This window comes from Anopheles stephensi, chromosome 3 (genome assembly GCF_013141755.1).
Source record: "Anopheles stephensi strain Indian chromosome 3, UCI_ANSTEP_V1.0, whole genome shotgun sequence".
In the NCBI taxonomy this organism is placed as follows: Eukaryota; Metazoa; Arthropoda; class Insecta; order Diptera; family Culicidae; genus Anopheles; species Anopheles stephensi.
Window position 1 is genome coordinate 15,675,738 of NC_050203.1, and position 27,290 is coordinate 15,703,027.

General features: G+C 42.3%; 1 protein-coding gene across 9 annotated transcripts in view; it reads left to right on the forward strand.

Annotated features, from left to right (window-relative positions):
- The first annotated feature begins 1,247 nt into the window (after positions 1-1,247).
- The window catches only part of LOC118509818 (collagen alpha-1(XVIII) chain), a 189,726-nt gene continuing 163,683 nt past the window's right edge, over positions 1,248-27,290 (forward strand). For 8 of the 9 annotated variants that reach the window (XM_036050970.1, XM_036050975.1, XM_036050973.1 and 5 more), the window contains exons 1-2: positions 1,251-1,393; positions 3,919-4,440. In XM_036050970.1, the coding sequence (XP_035906863.1) occupies positions 4,436-4,440 (5 nt within the window). In that variant the 5' untranslated portion in view covers positions 1,251-1,393; positions 3,919-4,435. Of the gene's footprint in view, positions 1,394-3,918; positions 4,441-27,290 lie in introns of all 9 variants that reach the window. The other variant, XM_036050971.1, reaches the window with a different exon arrangement.

Sequence of the window (27,290 nt, forward strand, 5' to 3'; positions counted from 1 at the left end):
TTTTATTAAGAATAAAATGATGAAATCCAATTATGTATAGCTAAGTGTTTAACGAAGTGTTATTAAATATGTTCAGATGGGCTGGTCACGGCATGAGAATGAAGGACGATCCAATCCGTAATTTCTTTCTGAGCATTTCTTATGGACACAAAAGGTGTGGAATCTAGGATAGACTATACCAACTGCCAGAGTGTCTATTATACAGGTTTGCGCAGGTTCATTATATTAATGTCATTAGAGTGTGAGAAAGTTCAAGAGCTTCTAAAGAAGGTCAAAAAATTGACTCAAGCCTGGGAAGTAATTATAAAGTCTGTAATGTATGTGAGAAGTGAAATACAATCGGAGTTTTTGGTTTTAAGAAGTCATACAAAGCTGCTTAAAAAAACTTACTTTTTACAAGTTGCTATCTTTACTAAACAATTTATCATATTTGAAGTTTTGAATATTTTAGAGCGATTGGATTCCATTATAAGGTTCTTTCAGAACCTGTCAGAACAGTTGATGGAGTAAAAGAAATAATAACTATTTTTAACTGGGCTCCATTCTTTTGTAGGTAAATTTATAACAAATATGTTTAATGTTTTTTGGCAAAAAGTTCCCTCAGTATGAGTATGGCAAAAATAGCCATTAAATGAATAGTTCCGAGGACTTTTCCATCTTCATCACCTTCATGTTGGGCTTTCTGGTCCATTCACTCTCACGACAGTGAATCCAACCCACCATTCGCATCGTGAGTACCGTGCGCTTCCGCGTGAGTTCCGCGAGCAAAACATAAACATTGACCACGCGGTGGTTGCTATGCTCGTTGCTATCACCACATGATGCTACAGCCGGCATTTTTAGCATCATGCTTTCCCCAATACCGGCCTTGCTTCCTAGCCGCCCATCAGCTCAGGAGCCGGTTCTGTTTGTGGCCTGTGAGATGAGCGGATATTCTCAGCTCGATGCTTCGTGCGACTGCTCTCAAACAAAATGAGCCTGAATGGGATTCGTTTTTGATTATTTATTTGATTTTTTTAATCTTTTAATGAATTGAACTGTTATCCCAACATTTAAAAAATGGTTTTAATTTAATTTTATTGTGATACTTGTAGTATTGCTAGTAGAATGTTTTATAAATGCTCTTCTTATCAAAACTTCTCTCCCGCATTACTCACGCGGCCGCTCTCTCGCTCACAACTCACTATGCACACCCGATCGTGTGCGCTTATTCACGCACCAAACATTCCGTAGCATAGGCACGCTCAGCGCCCACAAGGCCCACTCAGTTCATCTTCATCCGCCGTTCCGGACGGAACCTTGCTCTGTGTCGCGCTGTGTACTTTGGCGTTCCGAATTCCTTTCCGTTCGAATCACGCACCCGTAGTGTGCGACCATTACCCGGTACCGAAAGGTAACTTGTTTAGGTGCCCGATCAAAGAAAAGAAAAAAAAAACAGTCGCCGCGTGTGAAAAACAACGTTAATCCGACAGTTGCGTTTCCGGCTCCGGCCGGCCGACCGATAGTAGATGGGAAAAATCAACAGAATTTTGTATCGAGAAAATCGAGGCCCGGGCATCATAATTTCCAGCGTGCGGTCCTGTCCCGTCCGTTGCGCTCTAAATTGCAGCACACATGTCATGTCCATTACCGAAAGGCGCTTCATGCCTTTAGCCACCAAATCCGTTTCTGGGGGCTCCGTTTGGAGAAAAGTGAAATTTGACTGACGGCAACAGTGAAGTGTGTGTGTGTTTGTGTGTTTCTATGTGTGTTGGAACGTCGTGTTGTGTTTGTGTGCAAATGTTTGTACCGCTTGTACTTCGTGGTGGACATGGATGGCTCCACTGCATGATTGCATGTTTTCTACCCGTGTTTTCCGGACGGGTTTTTCCGTGTCCGATTCCGTCTTCCGCCGGTCGCCATCCTCTCCCACTCGATGAGGTTGCCAGGTTGTCTGTTCCGTGAAGGGAAAAAGGATACGTTCCGATAGGGCCTAGTGGTGGTGGAGTAGAGGAGATGATGATGGTTGTCATGATTGTTGTTCGATTCATCAATGTTTTTTTTTTGTGTGTGTGTGTTTGTGAGTGTTTGTGATGCACAAGAATGTGAACGGAAATCGGAACCGGAACCGACAAAAAAGCTAATCCTCTGGCAAGGAAAAATTAACTTCCGAACATGGCCGTCCCCTTCCTGGTGAACCAATTCTCACGTCCATCCTATTCATAATTGCCATCGTGTATACACAAGGCATTTCCCTCCGTTAACGGGTGTGAATGTGTGTGTGTCAGAATGAGAGGAAAAATGTACCGAAATCAATGCCATCTCTAGGCAGTGTTCTTGCTGATAGTACACTTTCCTTCCGATGGCTCGGTAGAAAAATCGGGACAAAATGCGCCGGCCGTCACCACTGTAATCAAATCGTCAGCATGTAATGTGAAATTGGCTGTGAAGAACAAAGGACGAGAATGCTGCCTTTGCTGTCGATAGTGGCCCCGGGGGATGAAAAAAAAACCCGGGGAAATTTAAGGCGAGTGAAGGAACGTAAGCAAGACATAGGAAAAGCCTAATCAAAAAACCCCAAATTTTCTTAGTGCACGGATCATACCGAGGAAGTGATAGCAAACGGTGGCAATCTCTAGGGTTCGCCGTGCACAAACATCACGAGCGTGTGGCAGCAGCAAAACTGAATCAATTTTTCCGATGATAGCAGAGTGTTTGTGTGTCTGTGTGTTTATGTGTGATAGCCGGTGGAAATTAATTAGAGCTAGGGGAGCGAAATGAAATGAAACAAAAAAAGGGAATCGACTTTTGGGGAAGCAGGCGAATTTCTCTCATCAACCATGCATGCGAAGACGTGCCCGGTCCGTCCGTCGTCGTCCTCGGTCAGGCGGAATTTATTTGGCCGCTCGCTTTTATGCCATTAGAGAGTGCGTACAAGCACTCAAACATTTATGTGCGCACACGCACCAGGCAAGAGAGAGAGAGAGAGAGAGAGAGAGAGAGAGAGAGAGCGAGGATGGGAGGCTTCCTGCACTGTTTTGATTCTATTTCCGAAGACGCGAGATTGATAATAATCTGCGCGCGAAACGTATAGACTCGTCTGTCTATGAAAAGTCAGTCGGTCATGATTTATGCCGAATTTATGTGCGTTTCTGTGCGTTGCGTGATAGGGGATGATGGGGCTTTAATGGGGCTTGTGATGTGTTTTACACAAATTGATTTTAAATTCAAATCTTGGGAAAATGTGATCTATGGAACCACATATATATTCAGTTATTTACTTCAGTTTTTATTTAAATTTTATCTATCTAAACTACGAAAATAAAACAGAAAATTTAATTTAAAACAAAACAAAAACCCTTAACCCTAAAATATTAAAACGAGCTATCACATCCTTACGCCTGCGTTAAGCCCCTGCATCACTCATATCGCACGATCGTCGGTGGAATATGACACTTCACGCTTACGTTTTGCTGGAATGTTTCATATAGAATTTAACTGCTAACCGCCATCCCGATCTCGATCCCTTCTGCCCTCCCATCATCACTTCATTTTCCACATGGACATGGACGTGATTTTCTCGCGTGCGGTATTTCCGATTATACACACTTGATCCATTTTTCGCGCCCGATTTCGATAGCTCTCCCAGTGTACAATGTTATGCGTGTGCCAACAAGTGCCAGCGATGATAGAAATATGGTCTGGTTTTTCCCGAGTAGGTTTGTGGTCAGCGTGATAAATACCTTCCGAGAAGTGGCTGGAAAAAAAACCTACACAATTCAGCGAATGGGAAAAAGCTTACCGGGAAATTGTGTTTAAATTGTTTACTGCGAATAACTAGTGGTGTTTTGCTGATAAATTTCGTGTGAATATGATGAGTAAAATATTTTAATATTTTTTTAAAAATGTCTTTCTGTGGAAAAAATATCCACTCAACAGTTAAAAGTGATTCATTACAATCCTTATCTAAAAAAATCATTCTAGTGTTTGTGGCGCTTTTGCTAGGATTTTGAAATAAAATCCTTCCCAAAAGACAGTCGTGCTTGAGCAGCAAAAGGGAAAAGTCAAATGAATCCCGATCCGGATTGAAAAACCAATCGGATTAGTTTAAAACAACAAAAAAGAAAGCAGTGCAGTGCAAAAGAACACCACAGCCAGCGCACGTGTACGAAGGCACCATTGCAAACGTCATCGTTCTATTGGGAGTGCAACAAAAGAGAAAGCTAGCAAGCGAGTCACACCGAAACAACACACACACAGTTTGATTGTTTGTGCTCCACGTGTTGGGTTTGCAGCTGGTGTTCGTCTTTTGCGCGTGGTGCTGTTCGCCGCTAACGGGCAGATAACGCTCATCATCAGCTTCGGGAGCTGCTGAACGGGTGTCGGTGTGTGTGTGCAGAGGAGGTTCGAGGCAGCGGGACAAGCGGCACAACGGAAGTGCATCGTAAATGCTGCAATGAAGTAAGTACAGCCCGACACTAATCTGACAAATCGCTTACTGAAGGAAATAATCAGCGCAAAAACAGGCGACCCAACCGGGGCGACCTTCGAACGAGAAACGATCCATCTCGCCGTCACGAAGCATTGCCGAGCCCATTTATTTTCGGTCGGTGTTTTGGGGGAGAGGTGGTGCCCGTTTTTCATCCTACGCGAGCCACTCGATCGCGTTACAGAACGCCCACAGGGCTATCATCCTGTGTGACGATGGGTTTGAAATAACGGCTGACTCGGGTGTTTTGTTTTGCTACGGCGATGCTCGATTCGGGTTTTGTGCAGTTGACTCCTGCAGGATATGATTGGACGGGAGGAGACGAAAGAAAAACGAAGTTGACTGGCTTAAAACAACAGCCGAAATTCTTTAATGCGATTATGCGGGAGGAAGTTGAACGGGCTTAACAGGATGCAGCCGTGGCTGTGAAACGGGTTGAAAGGAGAGCTTGGGATTTTGTTTTCCTTTTTTGCAGAAGGAAGGAACGATAATTGGCTGAATAGTTTTGTTACTTGTAAAATGTATAGGTAATTTGTGTAAAAGTTTAACATAACTGAATTTTATCCAAATAAAGTAAGAAAAAAATAATTTAATATTCACAGATTGCAACGAATATTACCAAGCCTTTCTTGAGCCTGTGTCCAGATGCTTAATACTACTTTCAATCTTTGTAACATTTTTTATTAATAATCTTGAGACGTTTGAGACCAAAAACTTATAAGCCTTAGTAACTTATATTGTCTATTATGACCCTCTCTCACTCTCTCTTTTTGACTTGTAGGGCCGCTTAAACTAAAGCCTGCTATTTCTGGCTTACTAGACTCAGTGAGATCACGTTGATCGATATTCAGTTCTCACTACGAGGAGACGGTCAGGATGAGTTTTGAGCCCCGGTCCTACTGTGTGAAATTGTGAAAATTTTATTAAAAGGCTAAATAATTTAAACACTTTTTCATAACTTCAACCCTCTGTATTAACTAGTTTATGATTAATGGAAAAATTATGGTTTAAAAATCATCAACGCTCTCAAAGCTGTCCTGCTGCACTGTGAATACATTCATCGTGTCTATTCTCAATGAATATCCTTCTCCTCCAGCTTAACAACTTGCAAAGTGAATCATTTATCAACGTCTGTAACTGGTATATCAAAGAGATTTTTGGGCAGAAAGGAATATCCGAAACCGCAAATAGTTCCCGTCCAACTGACCATATTCCTGAATACAGTTCTTTCCCAACTAATTTCGTACAAGTCGCCGAACTCCCGGGAAAGAAGTGTGCGAAGTAATTTATCATGATCCCTTCCTTCCTGGACATCAAATTGTGTGTGCGTGGTTTTTCTTTCTTATAATCCTTTCAACACGACCCGATACGATACGGTAGGATCCTTTACGTCGGATGGTGTTTAGTGCCTCAGAACGTTCTCTCGCAAGCCAAGGAACACTACTGTCTACTACTAATTGTGCTCAGAAGTCAAAAGGCTATCGGTGAAAGAGAGGCTGATGAGAAAATGGGGCCAGCAGCAGCCTGTGAAGACTGGTGCAATTGGTGGAAAATTTGTAGCAAGTTAAATGTTTCCCCCTCTTATACGGTCCCGGAGGATGATACTGTTTGACGTTGACTTTAACTACGGGTGTGATCAAGGTCGTACGCAAAAAACGCTCGAGACAGGAAGATGGAAGAAAAACTGCACCCAACAGCAAACTTTCACACTGCACGCAGGCCACACTCTGGCAATGCGCTCTACTATCGTCTGTACAGCGATGGTTTTCCTGTGGCGGGATGCCAGAACGACCTTTTCCTGTTCACGACATTGGGTCTGCTCGGGGAAGGAATTCTCTACTAACCAGCTTGTACTTTTTGCGAACGCTAGAACGTGTCGAGGGAAAGAAAATGGTGTACCGATCTTTCGTTCCCTACTGCGTGTCTCCGCACCTCGGGCAGACTGACAGAGTGGTCAACCAGAAACCAGCTGCCGTCCGACTTCCGTCCCGAAAGTTTGTTTGATGGTGCTCCACACTGTCACTAACGATTTTTCTCGCCACGCGCTTCCGGTTGGCTGAGAGTTTAATCTTAGGGCCGCACACGTGACACACTACGAGGCAGAGCATCTGTAGGATTCTTGTGCCATCCTTGGGACAACAAGTAGTGAAGGAGCAGTTCCTGACTTTGTTGGCTGCAAAGGAATAACCTTTCGCGTTTGGGATTAACTTTTACTAGTAAAAATTGGATGGAAGCTTACCACAATGGGATGATAGTTGATTTGAGTTGAGTTTTTTCAATTATTTTAAACACTTTATGTTTTTTTTCATGCTGAGTTGTATTTGCTTTCTTAATTATAAACTAACTGTTTAAAATTGATAAGAAAATTAAATTTAGTTTTAAAAAACCCTCAACATTCACAACGCCTAACACCAATCCCATTGTGAGCAGACCGGCAAAAAAGGGAACAAAATGGAGAAACTTTTCCAATCCCGCACTGGCAACATCATCCCCATCTGGTTGAGACGACACCTTTGCCCCTGCGCCATTCGCGTTGTTCCCCTCCTCGGGGTTTGGTGTCACGTCACCAGATTTTCGCAATTTTCTATTATCGATATCATCGAAGATCATCGCCGGAAAGCATTTGCACCATTTGCCGCCATTTGCCACCAGGTTTGCGTGTGGTTTTTGGACTCGCACACACACACACACACGCAAAGCTAGTGCTACGACACGCCAGAACTGAGCCCGCGATTCGTTGACTTGCGATGGAACATCAATGTGGCAGGGCAGCATGTTCGACGCACCATGCATTCATTCGTTACGGGTGGCCTGTGCTGGGAAGGAAAACTTTCATTTCGTTTTTCTTCTCGAGTAGTGTGTGGTTTAGGGTAGTTTTTACCCCATCACCAGGTTTGGCGAAAACCACACGACATGACTAAGAAATGGCTAGCCTGACGATGCTGAGATCTTCTTTTACGCTCGGAATAGAATGTAGGATAATAGACAAAGCAAAAGACAAAAAAAAAAGGCAGCGTCGACGAATTTTCAATTTGTGAAAAAGATTTTCACAGTGAAGAACGAACCTCGTTCGTTGGTGAGAGCTCCGTATCCTTTTCGGGAAGGTTTACCTTACACGAACCACTGTGTTTCAGCTACCTTCCATCCTATAAATCGATTCCTAGTTTTGGACCAAAAAGTCAAGGAGGCAACGAGCCATGAAATTCTCTTCGACCGGCTCATTCCCCACCGGGTTACGGGTGGCTGGAAAGGTAAAAACAGCCAACGGGTGAACAAATTCGGCTTGACAAACTTTTGAAATTGGTTGTGAATTGATACTACGGGTCGTCGTCACGCTCGTCAACATTGATACAAGTCGGGTGGAATGGGAACGACAGACACGCCTCGTGGGATGTAAGTACGCAGCCAGTTGCTTGCTGTGAGCGACCAGGCGTCTCCATTGTTTAGTGCGCGTGCTAGTGAAGATTATTTCCCAATTTAAATGATCGGTGTCTTGGTGGAAGTTACTGTACGGAACACTCATTAGCATTTGTAGAGTTCGATGCTTATAAATTAGCAGTTTTCGTTTCGAACGGCTTCATTAGCTTCAAATGGTTCGAGACGGTGGCTTTTCGTTTTTCAGATACAATTCGAATCGCCGGAAATTTAAGCCTTTGTAGTTGAGAGTAGTACTATGCGCTTAGAACTATCTTTAAAGAATATTATTTTTGTAACAAAACCAGACGAACGTTCACTTCTCTCATCTTTTCGAAACCAATTTGCATTCATGTTGATTTATCTTTACCATCTCCCAAACTAGTTTGATGTTATAGACCGATTACAAAGGAAAGCTCTTCCATGGAATGAACTCATGGATGCTCGTCTTATCTTTAATTAACTTTTTCCGGAAACGAGAAAAATTGGTAACCGAAGGGATAACATATTCTTTTCATTAGAATTCATGCTCTTTTCTCACTGTCACTCTGTGGGCGAACCGGTTCATGTAAACTGCTTTTAATAACTGCCAATCTTTAATCTAAAAATAGGATTATCCTTCTGTTGCAGCTTTATTTTCGTCACAGATTGCAACTCCAAATACTAGCATGCTGTTGTTCCCCGTTCGAATGAATTCAAGCACTGATTAAACGCCTTAATCTTCTTTGTCTCGTTGGGGAAAGTGCCTGCCATAACGAAGGATTATCTTGTGCTTGTATGAAAGTTTAATCTCAATCTCTTACCCACTGTGAAGCCTCTTAATATCGCACCGGTTTCGAATGCTTTCTTTTATCTATTTTTAACATTCTACCGATTTTTTGTTGTTGCGTGTGTAGCTCTAGAAGGTGAAAATATGCTTCATAAAATTCCTTGAATCGATCATCCCATCCTAAGAATGCTTCAAGTACCGGTTCCCATGTACATTCCCTAATGCAACAACAGCCGGTCCAAAATCCAGACTTCCAGAACAATAATCCACTTATCTGAAAGTGCAGAAAGGATCTGCTTTCCGTTGGCGCCCTTTTCAACACCCCCCGTGCGTTTCGTTCCTGGTCCTGGTCTGCACCATTAGTTACGTATCGAAGCGTTCGATAGGCGTACACGGATGCGTCCACGGCAAGGCTTTTCGAAAAACAAACCGAAGCCGGGTTCATGTCTCGGTAGATTTGCGCACTACGTAATCGGATCAGTAGAAGCACTCTCGCTCTCTCGTACTCTCTTGCTCTCTCTCTCTCTCTGTCTGTTTCATAGAGTGAAGTGCATTTTCTTCCGCAGACGCCATCCAACAGCTTGAGTTGGGGAGGCTAAACGGATGGCTTAGCCCACAGCTTTCAAGGTGTAATATGTTGCAAATAGTTCGGCACGAGTGCACACATACACACACAGCAGTAGAGAGAACAAAAGCACCGAAAGGTGAAGCTGAGCAGGCTGTGGAATACAGTGCCAGACACAATAATGGATTGGCGTGCAAATAATGAATTGAAATTTAATCTTAGCAGTTTCTTGAATCAAACCTTCTTTGGATACGGTTTATTGTTTTATGAAGCATCTGTCCCATTTCATATAGCTTTTTTCCAATATTTTTATTTGTAAAATATCTGTTCCGCATAACTTTAAAATACAAGCAGCCTTACTGAAACTTAAATAAACCCGTACCTAGCCTTGCCAGTTCTTGCTTCCTAGTGTAATGCACTGTCCAGGGGGAGAAGAAATATTACAGTGTCAGCCATCGCTATGCACAGCACCGAAAACAATCGCGAAACTTTTCTGCCTGCGATGTTTGCAACCATCCTCCAATGGGCCAAGTTCAAACGAGCGCTTGTCACAAATTCCGCTAACAACAGTCAATTTGCTGCTTCGTAAGCTTCCTCTGCTCACTGTTGTCAACAGTAAATGTCAACCCACTCTCTCTCTCTGTCTCGACTTGACTTGACACTGTGGCAACTCCTTCACTCACTTTCTTACCATCGAAAGAACTTTTTGAAGCGTTTTTACACTCTTTAAAGTAACGCCAGAAGAAGCGTGTAAAAATGCGAGCTTTATTACATTTGCTTTTCAACGGAAAGCGGCTTTCACTATGGTTACACAAACGTCAGGGGCAAGAAAAAAAAGCGGTACGATTCTTCCCTTTGATGCTCGCTTGCAGATGCAACATCTCGTCTGCGTGCGAGAGAAAAATCAGCTTCGCGAAAGAATTAACGAGGCCGCGTTAATAATTGACGGGATCCGGGTTTTTTTTGTTGTTCCGTGTTCCATGTGATACAGAGGCAAATAGAGATGTGAGGATGGTATGGAAAGCGAAGGAAAAAAGAAAATAGAATGTTATAGTTCTTCCTTTCACACAGCCCAGGCTTAGGACAATGGGCGAATAGCAAAATAGATGATGAGAAGAATTTTCGCCCTTCCTAGCGCATAGCGCAAGCCAGCCTTTTGTAGTCGTCGGTCCGTGGCCTTCTCCAAGCCACGCGATGTTTGTTTTTCTACGAAACATTTGTTACGAGTACACCAGCGAAGCGAAAGTAAAGCGTGGCAAAAAGTGTCTGCCTCGCTTGAGCCGCACACGCACCGAAGGTCAAAAGGCTAGAAATCCGCGGGGGAGGGGAGGTTTTTCGTGGAAACATGGTAAAAATGACATCACAGAAAGCTGGGATCGGAATGGGATTGGGCGAACGCGCGTTGACGAGCGGCGGTTGATTTACGCGAGGATTGGATGAGATTGAAATGAAATTTTCTCATTGTTGAAAATAAGATAAGTTGGTAAGGTTTACGGGGTGACGGGCATGATGTTTATCACATGTAGAAGGAAGTAAAAAATGATGTACAGTGTGTTATGTGCTGTCAATAGAAACGCCGAGCCGGCAAGGTGTTAAACGTAATCCAGTGAATGATGTAATGTTTTGATTATCGTTGCTACATGCTTTGTATTTTGATGGGATTCAGTTGTAAAATAAAAGAAATGCCATTCATGAATCATTTAATTAAATTATAACAAATCAAAATTCTATTTACTCATTTACTATCACTGCAAATTCTACAAACGTGTGACAATCTCAATCGAAATCTTCCTCACTGGTCTTAGTCTTTACTCGTCTATTCTACGTCTTTTACTCTTTCTGGTGAAGTTGCCTTTCCGGGATATTATAGACTGGCTGTCTGGTGTTATTCTAATGACATGACCATGCAGTGACAGATCAAGCTCCTTGGAGACCCTAATCAGAATGAAAGTGTGAAAGTGCTCTCAACGAGTAGATTTTGCTGTCTGGGCCAAGGTCAGAGGCCAAACGAAGCATCATACAAGACCCCTCAGGCAAATCGGGAATTAGCTCTATATCCTTTAAGCTCTACTTTTGGTGCTGGAAACTCAAGAGGTCTTAGCTTACCATTAGTGGCTTCTCTGACTTGGTTTAACCCATAGCTGGATTTTCCATTTAAAGGACCCAAAGAATGTATCTAATTGACTTCATAAAAAAAACCATTCTTCTATATATACTCTAATTATCTGTGAAATTATTGCTCATTGAATTCTTGTCGAATTCCTACCGGCAGGTCAACACTATAAGTACGATTTATTCGGCCCTAAAATCATTAGAAAAAAAATCTATTAGCAAGGTCCTTTAGGCGAGTTATTGTGACCAAAGTGCTCTAATTCTTGAATTTAACTCTTGCGACTACAGTGAGTTAATCAACAAGCTCATCGTACTTTAAAGCCCCTACAAATCCATGTGAATATTCGTTCCTCTAACCTAAGCGTTGTTACAGTGATTTTTTTTTTTTTTTTTGATAAAGTCTTGAAATAAATGAGATGGAACCAATCCTTCTTACTCAATAAAATCGTCTTCGAGTGATTTCGAAGCATGAAGAGTTTAAGCAAAAATATTCTGCAAATATAGTGCTCCTTGAACTTAATAAAAAGCTCCTGAATGACTCCTGTATATAGAGTGGGTTAAAAATTAAGGCCTTAAACATATTTAATCAATTATAATTGCTTGGCGGAAAACAATCCTTCTGTAACTCAGTTTCCTTCAAACCTTACTCACACCGCAAATGTTTCGCCTCCAAAAATCTCTACCAAACTGCCGACGCCTGTTGTTACCAAAAATGGCACCATACGAATAAGAAGTCCCGAAGAGGAAAAACAATCCGAGTAACTACACAAGGAACATGTCGATTCATCAAATTAGATTTTATTACACCGTTAAGGAAAGTGAATGGGAACATAAAAAAAACTCCACACACAGACACACATACCCAACCCAACTCAGCCACCGTTTGAGCGATTCCATTCTCCATAACGCTAAAAATGGGATCGATTTTTTTGGCTAACGATGGCCTAACTAACAGTCCAAAGCGTGGTGGCTAGGCAGCTGCTGGATTGCTGTTCCTGCCGTTCGATTTTGGTGGCAACGCACTTGCCGCACTTTTGCTGCTTCCGTCTGAACGGTCGGTCCACAGTACCCCAGTTCTTTGTGTACAGTCCCGGGAACACTCAAGCCAGACCGCTGTTGCTGCCGGTCGTCGTAACGTAAGGGGAGAAAAATGTCATTCCAATCATGATGGGTCATAAATGTAAGGGAATTAAGGGAAAAATGAATATGTCTTCTGCCACCTTCGGTGTTTGGGAGAAAAAAGGCGACAGAAAGAGAGAGAGAGAGGGAAAGAGAGTGGGAATGCGAAAAGTGACATTAAAAGATGATGAAATAAAATGATTTGCCCACACGCCACAACCGTTTACAAGGCACAGGCTACAGCATTGGAGTTTCCCTTTTTTGACTGCTTTCTATTTTTATTTCTGTTTTGTGCTCTTTCTCTCTCTCTCTCTCTCGTCTGTTAGTCCTCCCAACCGGACGGGGGTTGCAAAATTGTTATTTAATTTTATTTCATACACTTGCTTTATTTTTATGCCTCTTCGACACCAGCGTCCGAAGCCCACCAGGGTGTGATTAACCTCAACGACAGGCGCCAAAGGGACAACTTCTTCGTGGCCGAACTTAGTCCTTTCGTACCGACAAGAGAAAAGTCAACGCTTTTATGGGCAAGATGTGTGGCATCCTCACCGTTCGTGGGCTTCTTGTGTTTTTCTTGTCCATCCGATTTGCCCTCCCAGCTAAAGGATGTGGCGTGGGATTTAGGGCAGTTGATTATTGTCTTGTTAGGTCTTCGGGTTTCGTTGTTTTGTTGGTTCTTTCTTGTTTCTTCCTAACTCACTGAGTTTTCGGGATTTTACTTCATTTCCGGTTACCATTTATCCACTTTTCAGTAAGGATTTAGGCCCAAGCCCCTTGGACTTGCTCGCCCGTTCCAAGGGACTCGTGTTGTGTTTTTCTGTTTTATATCAACGCAAAAATAGGGTTTCGAGATTGAGAGTGGCTCTGTTTCTTCCTTATTCCACTCTCTGCATGTGGTTTATGTGTGACAACACACGAAAGGACACCTTCTCCATCTGTTACAAGTTGGAGAACTAAAAAAAAGGTCTTCCTGTCGGCAAGCCTACCAGAATGGGGTTTTGTTTGTTTACATTTTACAGCGAATTGAAATTGGGTTTTCAGGCTCTTAAAGTTTGGCTGGTTTGTTTGTTTGTGGAGAGTTTTTCCTCCCTTTCTTCCTATATCAGATGCACATATAGTTTGTCAAAAAAGAAAGAACCTTGAGAGAACCCCTTTTTTCTATTCCACCGAACACTCTTTAATTGTGTGCGAAAAGTTTTTTTTCCAAAGCTTTTGGAAGAAAGAATGTGAAACGAGTGGCCGCGAAAAAAGGCGCTTCGCTTACCGTGCAAGATTTAATGCCACACTTTTCAATGTCACTGCCACGGCACAACTTGTCACGTTCGAAAGAAATATTCTAAAATTATGCTACAATGCTGTACCCCAAACGAAAGCAAGAGGAAGAAGCATTGGACAGCATTTGTGTGTTTTGAACCGTTCTTCATTTGCGTTTGGCTCGTTTTGTCATACGTGTGTAAATCACTCACCGCTGAAGCTTGATGCAACGGCACGGTCAGATGCACGGATGCATCCTAAGCCTTTGTCCGCCGGGAAACAGGAACAGGAAGAACATTCATTTGAATTTTGTCCCTTTATTTGCGTTCCCCTGTTTCTTTTTTGCGTTTGGCCGTTGAGGAATAATAAATTGTTACCCTACGTTCGAGCTGCTACCGGGTTGTCTACGGCCGTTGTTGTCACGTTGCACTGTAAATGGGTTTAAAATCCTCCTTTTTTGCGGCCAGAACAAATCGTTTCCAAAGAAAGTCATGAATATATTGTGCTTTTCAAGTGTTTCGGGTGGGTTATTTGAGGGCTAGTGGTTGTTGTTGTTGGTGGTGGTGGTGGTAAAGAGGATTTTAGAATATCTTTCTTCCATAAAAGAAGGAAATCCTGAAACGAGTGCATTCACCAGGGAGGGATTTACAACATGAGAGATTTACTTTCGTTTAGAACGCACCGAGTGGATGCGGCTCTTCAAGCTCAGTAAAAGCCATTTAAATGTTGTTGTGGTTTTCAGGCAACTTTTAATGATATATATATTTTTTTTTAAATTCGTAAAATTTATTTAAAATATGAAATGAAAAAAGGAACAAAAACATCACCCAAAAATTGAACATCAAACAAAAATCAAGCAAAACTAAAAACAGTACTAAACAAAAGATGCGACGCGAGCACAACAACACAAATATTTCATATAGTCATAAGAAAAAAAAATTAAAAAATACTAAAATAGTCATGTAAATGAATGAACCATTTTATTTTAAATATTCAAATTCAACTTTCAATTCAATTCAAAATTTAAAAAAAATCTACATTGGCAAGTGAGCCAAAACACAAAAAAACAGTAAAAGACAAAATACAGGTAGTAATAGAAGAAAAAGCAGCAGCACAGAAATCAGAACAAAAAGAAGAAGATGAAAAAGCAGAAAAGAAGAAGAAGAAAAATAAGAAGAAGAAGAAAATAAGAAGAAGAAGAAGAAGAAGAAGAAGAAGAAGAAGAAGACGAAGAAGAAGAAGAAAAATAAGAAGAAGAAGAAGATGATGAAGAAGAAGAAAAAGAAGAAGATGATGATGATGATGATGACGATGATGATGATGATGATGATGATGATGATTACGATGATGATGATAATGATGATGATGATGATGATGATGATGATGATGATGATGACGATGATGATGATGATGATGATGATGATGATGATGATGATGATGATGATGATGATGATGATGATGATGATGATGATGATGATGACGATGATGATGATGATGATGATGATGATGATTATGATGATGACGATGATGATGACGATGATGATGATGATGACGATGATGATGATGATTACGATGATGATGATGATGATGATGATGATGATGATGATGATGATGATGATGATGATTATGATGATGACGATGATGATGACGATGATGATGATGATGACGATGATGATGATGATGATGATGATGATGATGATGATGATGATGATGACGATGATGATGATGATGATGATGATGATGATGATGATGATGATGATGATGATGATGATGATGATGATGATGATGATGATGATGATGATGATGATGATGATGATTATGATGATGATGATGATTATGATGATGACGATGATGATGACGATGATGATGATGATGACGATGATGATGATGATGATGATGATGATGATGATGATGATGACGATGATGATGATGATGATGATGATTATGATGATGATGATGATGATGTTGATGATGATGGGAAGAAGCAGAAGGAGAAGAGGAAGACATTAAAGAAACAGAAGTAAAGGCTGTTTCTTCAATGTCTTTGTCCAAACTAAAATGGTGAAAGAAGTATCAGAAACGAAAAAGAAGGAAAAAAAATTACCAATCAAGTTGAACAAAAAATACAAAAGATTGGAAAAAATGCAGTGGTTCTACGAAAATAGGATGAATTTTTATCAGGAAGTTCTTATAAAAAAATTATGAAAAGATATCAGGAAGATGAGTTAAAATGCAAGTTATAGTCAAATATTTAACTGATATGAACGATTTTTTTCAGAAACACAATAGCAACCCTAATACTACCTTTTTATACTATCTTTTATCCACACTATACGCCACCATCCTCCACACTGTGCGCTGGAAATAGCTGGAAAGCTCCACAATTAAACGCAAACTTTTAATCTGCGGAAAAATCCATCCAAAAGTTACGACTGCTGCTCCTTAACCAAAATCCATTAACTAACGCGCACACACTCTTTTCAACTTTCACCGAACTCGGCTCTGGTTTTTTGGAGAAACGTAGCCGACACAAAACTTTTTCTCCACTTTGCCCCGGTTTGACCCTGGCAGCGCATTTTCCTATTCACACCAAATATTCATCAAACCACAAATGCAAAATTCCAAACCACACGCTGGCTGGTAGTAAAACAAAACAGGTTCCTGCTGGCTTCAGTGCGGAACCAGTGTGGCGATGTGTACAAGTTGATTTAGATAATCGCTGAAAGTTTTCTTTTACATACGGGCTTTAAAAACGAGACCAGCAAACGTTGGCAGGCTGTATCGGCAGTGGATATTGCTACATTTCTTGTGCGTGCTTTTCACTTGCTGCTGTAATAATCATTTGCGGATGGGTGGAGCGGGTACATCGCGCACGTTATTGGAGGCGGCATTCTATGTTGCGAAAATGTTTTCCCTTCCATCAGTTCAAGCTGAGTAAGACTTTGGATCATCGGATGGAAAAAAAAATCGGGGAACAAACAACAAAACACGGAGCAGCAGCATCAGCAACCCAAGCGGAGATTTAAAACGAGCCGAAAAAACTGCTGGTAGCTAAAGTTTTCCCATTTGCCTGCCCGCACTCTGCCAATCGAACTGCTGCGCCAACGCGTTCTGTGATGATCTCTGCATGAGCATGTCGGGGAAGTGTTCCTGTTTTTTTTTTCGCCGCGTTTTACACTGTGGAAAACTTTACCCCGTAACCCAGGCGATACTGCAGCGATGATGACAAAAAAGCTCCGTGCTGTGTCAAAATTACCACAAAGTAACTCGTCCTCTGTTGCTATCTTGGATTTGTGCTCTAGAGGAGTCGCATGATGATGATGAGTTGCTAACGTATGCGTGGTGTGGTGAGTTTTCTTTACGTGGGGAAGGAAAAATAAACCCGAAATGAATTTTCAATTTGACAACTGTACCGGCTTGTAGACGTCACGCACACGCAAAAAACTGCGCCTCAAAAGCTGGAAACCAGCAGCAAAAACAACTTATCACATTCACAACGGCAAGGGATGAAAATCTGCGCCACAACAACAGCAAAAAAACGACCTTTGGAAAAGCTCTTCTCCATTTCCAATAGTGTCTGTGCGCATTAATCTCCGCTCACTTCAAAAGCTTCTCAAGCGAGCGTAAAGTAAACTGAAGCGTTTTAATGATTTCCACACCGCTTTGGTCGATGTAATCCTGGTGGCTGATATTCTGGTTGAACCTTTGCCGTCTGCAATCCTTCGCCATGTCTTCGGAAAAAGCATACGAAGCGACGGCTTGTTTGAGAAAGATACGGATTCAAGACCCAAGACCTCCATCTGTCATCCACCTTTGCCCGTTTGATTCTTTGTGTAGCGACAAACTAAAGGGAAGACCCTGCCTGCCACTACCGGAACGACCAGAAAAAGGGATCTAAATGGTAATTCAAATGGTCGTTGTGTTGAACTATGCTTACATATGGATTAGAGTGATTTCGTCCGAAGGCGTTAAGAATCTTCAAATCGATCAAAACGAACGTACGGATATGGATGAAAGGTGCAGACGGTAGTCACATTCAGGGAGCCTAGAAGGCGTTTCTTTTCGGGGCGGTTTTTTTTCCTCTCTCGCTGTTGCATCTTCTAGCAGTGTAAACATTGTATAAAATCCTCAAATATTGCCTTCGTCTCCGGTGGGCGGATTAGTGATGGGTGAACGCGTACACTTGCTGTTGACAGGTTTGGTCTAGGATTTTGGGTTCTAGACGGATCTTGGGATAGAAATTTTGGTGCTCGTTATTGCAAGGTTTATGAAGACGATCGAAGACGACCGAATAGTACAAGAACCAGAATTATCATGGTATGCTGTGAGCTTGAAGCATTTTAGCTATTCACTCGATCGAGTAATGCGCTCTGGCGTTTTTTCGAATAGAAATGGATATCACCATGTAGTGTAGTTAGTTAATTGAAGCTATGTTTAAATACGTCGAATTGTTATAGAGTTCAGATAATGCAAACATGAAAGCCAATCAGATAATAAATAAAGGATGCTAGAGCCCCCCAATGTTTTGCTTTTTAGCGAAACACCACAAACGTTAGCTCGGTATGGTGATTCGCATCAACCGTATTGATAAAATGATAATTAAAATAGAGTAGGTCATCAATAGAATCATTGGTTGTAATGGTGGCCACGACATAGCACCTTTTATTCTATTTTATGGAGATTTACCACAAATAAGAGCTCCAACCGATAGACGCTCGCGGCCATATGCAGACTCATCAGTTAAATTTAATTATTTTTAAATTAATTCTTTTGAAATTGTAGCATTCCGCAGTATCTTATTTAATTGAAAAGCTTACCAGGAGGTCACATATTTGATATTTCTCTATAATTCTCGTCCTGGCTAAACATCGTCTTAGGTCATGTCTGCAATGTATGGCTTATCAGACTTATTCAAATCACATAGCTGAATAGTCAATCCTCACTACGGGCGGACAGTCCGAAAGGGATTTGAACCCTGGTCTTTCTATCTGGAAATTGGCACCACTCTCGCCTCTACCACCGAGCTGATAATTTTATCTAACATAATAGCTTTAAATTTAATTTCGAAAATTAAAACTAAAATTCTTCAATACACTTCTATTTGATACTCCAATGAAAAAGGGTTTCTAGAACATCTGACGACCCCAAGCAATACATACTAGAATAAGCTTGGGACCTTTGTTTTCTTAGCACTTCAAAAAGATTTCCCTTTTCTAAATATTTTACACCCTTTCTACGAGATCCTGAAAGCATCCCTTTACTGGCATCTCCAACAGGTGAATCCTTTATCGTGAGAAATTCAAAATGCTAGCTCGGTCCGATATTAAAAGTGCTAGAGCCCCTTCCACTCATTAGACGTGCGTGACGTTGAGGTCATTTAAAATTAACCTCAATCCTGCCAACTCACAATTACTACCACCAAAAATCGGGATGCAAAAATTACCATAGCTACGGCCCCACTCTCACCAGTGCTTGCGTTCAAAAGAAATAGACCGAACCGGATGTTCACCGAAACTTCCTTCGTTCCATCGCCCCGTACCGACCGCAAGGGTGTGGTTAATTGAAAAACAAAATTAAATAAGTAAACAAACACAGAACAGAACGACCAACCGACCGAAAACGAACCCCTCGGGGCTATCAGTTTCTTGTCGAATGCTGTGCCCAAGGGCTGGAAGACAATCTGCTTCCCATGCACTTCCAAAATTCAAAAGCAATCTGCCACTGTGGCGTCCCTCGTTTTTTGCCTAGTGTCACTCCCTACGCTCTGTTGCGCAGTTTACTTAAGCAACCATCCACATCGGGTAGCCTGTGATCCGTTTTTTTCCCCCACTTTCCATTGAGCATGTTGTATGTGTTTCCACTAAAGTGTCGTGCCGAAAATGCTTGTCTTTAAGGACATTTTGCCCTACCGGGGGATGATATTTATACAAAAAAAAAGAAGGAAACGTTCTTCTATCCACAAATCGGTGCATTCCGGTGGTGACTTGCTAGCTCTCAGATCCCTTTTCGCCACAAGTGGGCAAGCGGAGAATGGAAAGCGATGAGGCGGCCAGAGGAAGGGGGAATGAATTAATTGAAGTCTAAAACCATTCCGCTGTTTCAGTCATTATGCAAAAATTCACGACACTCACGGGAATGATTAAATAGTAGAAAATGGTAGGCCTGCTCTCTTTGTTGGGTCCTTTGGTAGGGAATCAGTAGCACGAGCTGGTGTAGCCTTTTTCCCGAACAAGGGTAGTCTACAGATTCGAGAACTTTTCTCGAATTCTTTACGCTGGTTTTTCGTTCCCTTCTAGAGTGGGAAAAATGTTAGTGGTCAGCATGAAAAATTCAAACCCGAAAGGGCTAACAGATGAAGGATGACTATTATTATGAAAGGAATTGAATGTTTCGAGCTTGTTGGCTGCATAGTAGACGGTCATAAGGACCACTAAAATGATGATGAAGAGGCGTGAAAAGAAGCTCTGGAATGTCTCAAGGCGTTCGAGTCTAGATTGAAGTCTGTTGCATTTGAAATTGCTTGCTTTGGCATAGCAATAAAATTCCACTTTAATTTGCGTGACTTCGTTCTGTTCTAGATTTTAACTGAAGTGCTCAAAATGACAATGATTCCAAATAAACCTATAAGTTTGTGCTACGGTCACCAACATTATATGACACCTTCGACTGCCTACTTCTCGAGTCTGAAATCAGTGTCAAAGTTCCTATCGATTGCCTCCCCAACAGCAATAAGCAATATCCCGGTGGAGTCGAGTTCAACTACAATATAAAACGGTCCTCTAATACCCCTTCGGATGACTCTTCGAATGGTGAGATATTAATAAAAGTCATCAACAAAAGCTCTCTCTATGCATTCAGCACGATCGACAAATCGTTAAATACGGTTCCAACACACCTTCGTTCGAGTTTGTCACGAGCCTCGCATGTGGGAAAGTTTTCGCCCAACAGTTCTCTCTCGTTTTTTTGCGTCATCTAGCGCTCCTCTAAACGGTGAGCCGCTGAATCGTGAACAGCATAATAAATGTCCACTGTGCTGCTTGGGTGTACAGCAGCAGCAGCAGTGTGTTTTGTTTGCGGTACCAGCACAGTCTGCCCACTGCAACACTCTTGGGAGATATGATCCAGAGCCTTCCCGTTCATCCATATGACATAGGGAAAATGGGACTTTTCTGTGGGACATGCATATAGAGGATAGGGGAGCAAAAAAAACCCAATCCAAGGATCACCTCCGGCGTTCGGTGGCATCGATGTGCTCGGACAGCGTATATCGATCGCTTGTGCATCTTGCTCGCTGCACAAACCGGCTCCTGTGGGCGCGATGTGCAAGTATGCTGGTTTTGTTGCCTTTTTTCGATTTGATGTTTTATTTGGGTGTTAAAAATCTCCGAGCACCATCGAGCATGACGAAAGCTGAAGCTGGGCACATCCGAAACGACTCAATCAATTTTGCACGCTTCGTTTGGTTTATTTACAACCGGGGCGCTTGGTGCTGGAGGATGGGCGTGAAATGTCAGGAAGCCAGTTAAAGAATTGGCTGAAAAAAGCTTGTTAAAAATGGCCAATATTGTTAAACAAAATGCTTAAATTCTATAGCTTTATTTTATTTGATAGATCCTAGGTCTTTAATATTCCCATCAAAGTAAAGTATTTTCTTTATAACAACAAAAATAATGAAAAAAACATTTTTTATAAAACAATTTCTAGATGAAACAAACTATTCAAGATATTTTTAAACGATATAAAAAAGCCTCTCGATACAATAGCAAAGGTTACATCTCAATAAAAACCCCTCCAGCCAGATCATGTTACAGTGGATAAACATCTTCATTTCCGAAAATCATTCCCAATCGATGAAACTGATTCCGATTTTTGAGCTGATCCGATTTTAACTATCAGCGCACAATCTAGCGATAAAATGCCTCACGCACAGGAACGCATTCATTCATGCTTCCGACCGAATTTAAGTAGCCCTTAGCCCGGACGAGTTCCGCCATGCATATTGCTACCGATTACATCACTGTCATCCACATCAAACGAACGATCGGCATTGATGCGTCTGGGCAAGCTCATTCATACTATGTTTCCCGCAGGTGCTTGGGTTGGGTTGAACCCCCAAACGGGTTGATTTGATGAGCGGATATGGTTAATTTTATTCAATATATCATCCCTCGCACCGCTTCGATCCACCGGTTCGAGCTGATTGGTTTGAAGGTTAGCTATTGGACGTGGATCACTTTGGGCGGTGAAAAGGCTTGGCAACTATTTACTGCTACCAATCGCGCTTCCACATAATGCGTGCTGCTTCTCTTGCTCTACGCTATGGCAGATTAATCAACGAGTTTGGGATCGGTGGATGCGGTTTGTGCAAAATTTACACGCCTCATTTAGTGCCACCATCAAATTCATAAGCAAGCTAAATGTGGTACCGCGCTGCGCTGGGTATAAACAGTCCGAAACAGTACGAGCCCGTGGATCGAAGGATGGTGTTCAATATTGATTTTCTGTTCACTTTAATTGATTATTTAAAGAGAACAGAAGCTGGGCGTGTGACAAACAATTGCTTGCGGGGTTAAATAATTGTACCTGCGAATGGTTCAAATAACCGAATTGCTCAAGTTCCGCGAATCGATCTGTGATGACTTTATTTCCGGCGGCATTATTAAGCGTGGGATGCATTTTTAAAGCAATATTGGAATGAAGTAGCGAGCTTAACGCTCATGAAATTCATTATAAAAGCCTTGAAAGACGTTGAAAATGGGACAAAATGCTCTTGAAAAGCTTGAAGCAACATTGTTGCTGGTCTTCTGCCCTGGCGTTGCAGAATGACTTCAAGGCGAATCAAATTAATGTTAATTTTGTCTCATTTTGCCTTCACTCTTCTAATACGCAACTGCCACCATTTCAACGGCAAAATTAAAATTAAATTCATGTGCGAGAAGATTGCGACCAGACGCGTGTGTCCCGTACCGTTGCCAGCACACCAATAATGAGAATTAACCGTCAAATCGCTTCCTAACGCTGGCCGTGATCGTGTGGTGACCTCTTTCACAGTAAAACCCCATTTACCTTCCAAGTGCTCAAGGTCCGCTAGAATCCTCCCAAGAAGAACTAGCCCGTCTAGCACGAGGGTCGCTAGTCTTCCGGCTGTGGCCTCCCACTGCACCACTGCTGATCTTGCCGATGGTTGGATAGTACAGTTTTTTCTCTCTTTCCCATCTCACTGTAAATTAATTAAAATTTATTAGCATACTTCGTACGGGCGTATCTTCGAGGGGCCGGCTGTGAGGTTGTGGGTCTCACAGTTTCAATTTATTTTCCGCCCGTACACGATCCGTTCGCGCGGGAGTTCTCCGGCGTATTGACACTTTTAATCAGGCCCAGACTTATCAATTATCGCCATCGCGTGTTTTTATTCCCTTCGATGACTTCCGTTCTGGTTGGGTTCGGGTGGGCGAAACATACGCCCGTCGGATGCTACAATTATCGGAGCGCAGTGAGTGTGGCCATTAAATTAGTGACGATTTTCCGGTGACTCAATTTGGAAGCGAGAATTCAATATTTATGAGGAGCAAGCTAGGGAGAACATTATTGCCATAGTTACAGTTGATTAGCTTTAAGAGCAGACCGCATCGGTACAATTTTAGGCTAATTTAGTACTTCCAGAAGAATTCGTTGAAATAGCAATTAGGACTGAACCTAATGGTTCTCATTTATACAAACGATATTTTATCTTCGAAGCTATATGCTTAACTTGTTCTAGAATTCAAGTTTTTCGGCTCAATTAGGCAATCGAAGCAGCACTATAAATGGAACCGTCACTGGCAGTACAACAACCTTGGCTATTCGCCGAAAATTCCCATAATTACCCTTCTTTCGCAACTACGGCGTGCCTGTTTGCCTTGGGAAAAGTACTGTGTCACATGTATTATCCGCAATGATTTAAGAGCTTACCCACTCGCGGGCTCATTACTTGGCCCAACTTTCATCCCGCGAAACCAACTATCGAGTACCCCAGGCGGTTGACACTCGTCGACCGCCCCAAAACAAAAACCTTGTCTACCATTTCATGGCTCATTTAGCAATCCAATCAATGTACCGAAACCTCGGGGATCTTATCAAAAGCGCCAGAACGTTCGACCCCGAAGTCAAACGGCGTCGTATAAATCGTCCACCAAACTAGATGGGTGAGATAATTAGCACACAGCACACCACCGCCAAGACAAAGTTTTCCGGGAGAAGGAGGGCTTTGGCGAGCTGGCTTTGAAGATTATGGCCATGCGTGGTATGTCATGCACACGCTAGACGGAGGAGCAACACACGAAACAAGCAAATCAAACCAAGTGTCAAACACTTGATCCCTGCACCGGGCGCGTACGTCACACCCAGCGACTGGGGCAAGGCTTTCGGGGCAACTTTGATGTAACTGTAACCCATTTATAGCTCGTGCAGGTTAGCGGGAGATTACACCAAACAAATAGCCATAAATGTCGGTGGCAGACGGGGGATGTCATTAGACTCATCACACCACGAGCGCCTCTGGATGTTACCAAGGGGCGCCTAAGGGGTTAATGAGTCGTACGGGCGAATCACTTGAGCGCGGTGCTACGATGCTTTGGGGCTGGCTGATAGCTGGTATTTCATTCATCAGTTGGTGTCGATTTGTTTTCCCCTTTTTGGAGTGCTTTTGTGAGATTCCCATACGTGGCCTATGACAGAAATGGAGGCGCCACTAACACGCGGCCTGTCAAACAGATCGTAAGCTTCCGGTATTTGGGTGTTGAAATTTATTGGAGCGTTTAACAAGGATTTCTGGTAGTGAATCTCGTTGTGAAACAAGGCAGAGACGGGTTCAGAAATTAGATGAAGGTTACCACAGAGGGTTTTCCTAAATTCAGTGGCGCAAGGTTACGCTTCAAGATCAGCTAGATCGTCGTTGTCTTAAGAATGTGGAGAAACTATTGAAATATATATTCCCATAAACATAGGATTAGTGTTTGAAGTTTGACAGTAAGATCATTCAAAACCTAGTTTGATGTGGATAACCTCGTGTTTGAAGTCAGCAGATATCGTGCTATGAGACTGGTCTTTGTAACTGGAAATTGTGCATAGTTTTGGTTCAAATTTTCAGGTTCAAATTTGTCTCTGTAAAGTATTTAAAAAAATCGTCTTATTTTTATTCTAACAATCTAGTCCTAAGTCCTCACCACAATATCTGCTCGTATGAACCTCTACTTCACTTTAGTCGTCTAATCCGTCATGCCTTGTACTGAGCAGCAAATCCCAAACCTTCTCATTGACATTTGTTTACCAATAAAAGAATGGCGTCCCCTCAGTACATTCTACCCTTTTACGACATGCACGTACCAAGGCAACAAATCATCCCAGCAAGCAAGCTACCCCCCACCCACAACAGGCCAAATTTGAAAGTTGAAGCTACCTTGAAGCGTTGCTTAGTTTTTCATTTCATAACGTCACTTCATCATATCTTGCTGTTGGCGTATATTGTGGTCACAGGCCAAAGGGACCATAAAGCCGAACCTTATCTCTGCCTCCATCAGTGTCATTCTTATGAGTTGCCGTGGTAAAGAACGTGATCATCTCACACTCGGCTACACTGGCCATTTTTTTTTTGGGCCATCTTGCTTTGCTTCTCGAACCGAGCTGAGCATAATTTACATTCGCCAAACGGTTCGTGGGCACACAGCATAAAACGACCCATCGCTGGCAACGATGGCAACTTGCCACCACACGATTAGCAACCGATTTGGACGTGACAAAAGCGGGTAAGGTTGTTCCGTATTCGCACAGTCCGTGCCACTATTTTTAGGGTAGCGGCACTCGTCCATTCGTCGTCCATTCGACCATATTTGGTATGATGTTTACGTTGGGTGGCGTGCCGTCGCTAGCCGGGTACGGCTTAAATCTCACGGAACTCCCACGAAAATGCGAAAATGAAAATAAACTGCAAAGACAAAAAGGGCTTGGACATGAGCAGCAGAAGTCGGGGTGTTTTGGGATTTATTTTTCGGAATGGTCTGTATGATTAATAAGTGGCAGAGGTGTCGAACAATTTGGTAAGGACTGTGGCATTGCTTGTCGCAGAAAGGAATCAGGATTTCCTTTTAGGGTAATTGAGGAAACTGAGACTAGAATAAACTCGGCTGGCACTGACTGGTTTTCCTAGACTTGATATTGCTCGAAGCTGGTTGTACTGTCCTGCGTACGCTAAGCTATACAAAAGTTATAAAATCAAAATTATTTTGCTCGGTCAGAATATCAAGTCTCGTGTTCATGAGAATTCAACCTTACACCTTAAACAGCCACTAAAATGCTGTTAGTCTATGTCAAGGTGTATGTATTTAGAAGGTGGATTTTTATCGATTTGACAGGGCGACATTTTAGTCGAGTTATGTCAGAGTTTGTTTACAAAAACATATGGTATGGGGCTACCAACATGAACAAACAGCCTCGATTCTCAGTCCTATGAGCAATTTCGCTAATTTATGGGTCATCTTCGCATATTAAGTGTTGTCCCACAGACGATTGACGATATTTGGTTGCATTTTTCGTCAAAAAATCGCAAGCGATACCACCACTGGCGCCTCCTCCGACGCTGCCGTCACTCTTCTCAATACCCTTCCCCTTGATCACCTCGGAACTGTTATGTCAGGTCGAGAAATGTCAATTTGCTCTAAACAACTCTACCTTCTATATCTACATACCTTGGTCTATGTACAGTTGTTGTATGCTATCAGTATTGTCAATTTTTAGTAGCAGTCATACGGCAATATTTAATATTCTTCCTTGTTTTGAAGGCATCTAGAGCACTAAATTAAAGAAGGCTCATTCACATTGTCTTAAAGTGAAATTCTTACTCATAACTGTTATTAATCATCATAGCTATTACTCATCACATTAGTGTTCGACAGCACTGGGGCAAATCGCGCGAGTCCATAACGCTCCACCCGTGAAACACACATTAGCGCGAATGACCGGTTGTTGCGCTCGGTTCCAAATGGCGGGCGGTCTAATGTTTTATTGGATAATAAATTATGCTTCTGCTGCTGTGCGTTGCTGGGACCGGGGATGGATGAAGGCTTCCAGGCAGCGAACCATCACGACCGGATCGGATCGGAGGTTGTTTTGCCTGTGCTGCACGCATGATTGAAGTGTGTGTGTGCGCGCGCGGGAGATTTGATTCACCCGTCTTGAGAAATGGTTTTCTAATTAAAATTGTTACTCCATTACGAGACCGGGTGCTAGGAGCTGGGCAGGTTTACACCGCGTGTAGTAGATGGGAATTAACTGCTGTGCGCGTGTCGAGTTTCGAGCGAATGGTCTTAAGTAAATTCTATTTTATAGCCTTTTTTATGTGCCAGCAGTGACTGTAAAATACAAACACACACTAGCTGGTGGAATGTGTCTTTCCGGCGAGTGCCCTTCGAGAAGAGTTTGTGTTTTATGCACTCTAAATCATTTCCAATGCTAGAAATGGGTTATATTTGTTTCTGAAGCATGCGAGCCTCTTAAGTACTCACTTACACGAGTCGCACAGATTATCTCCTTCCCGAAGATGTATCGTGCTAATT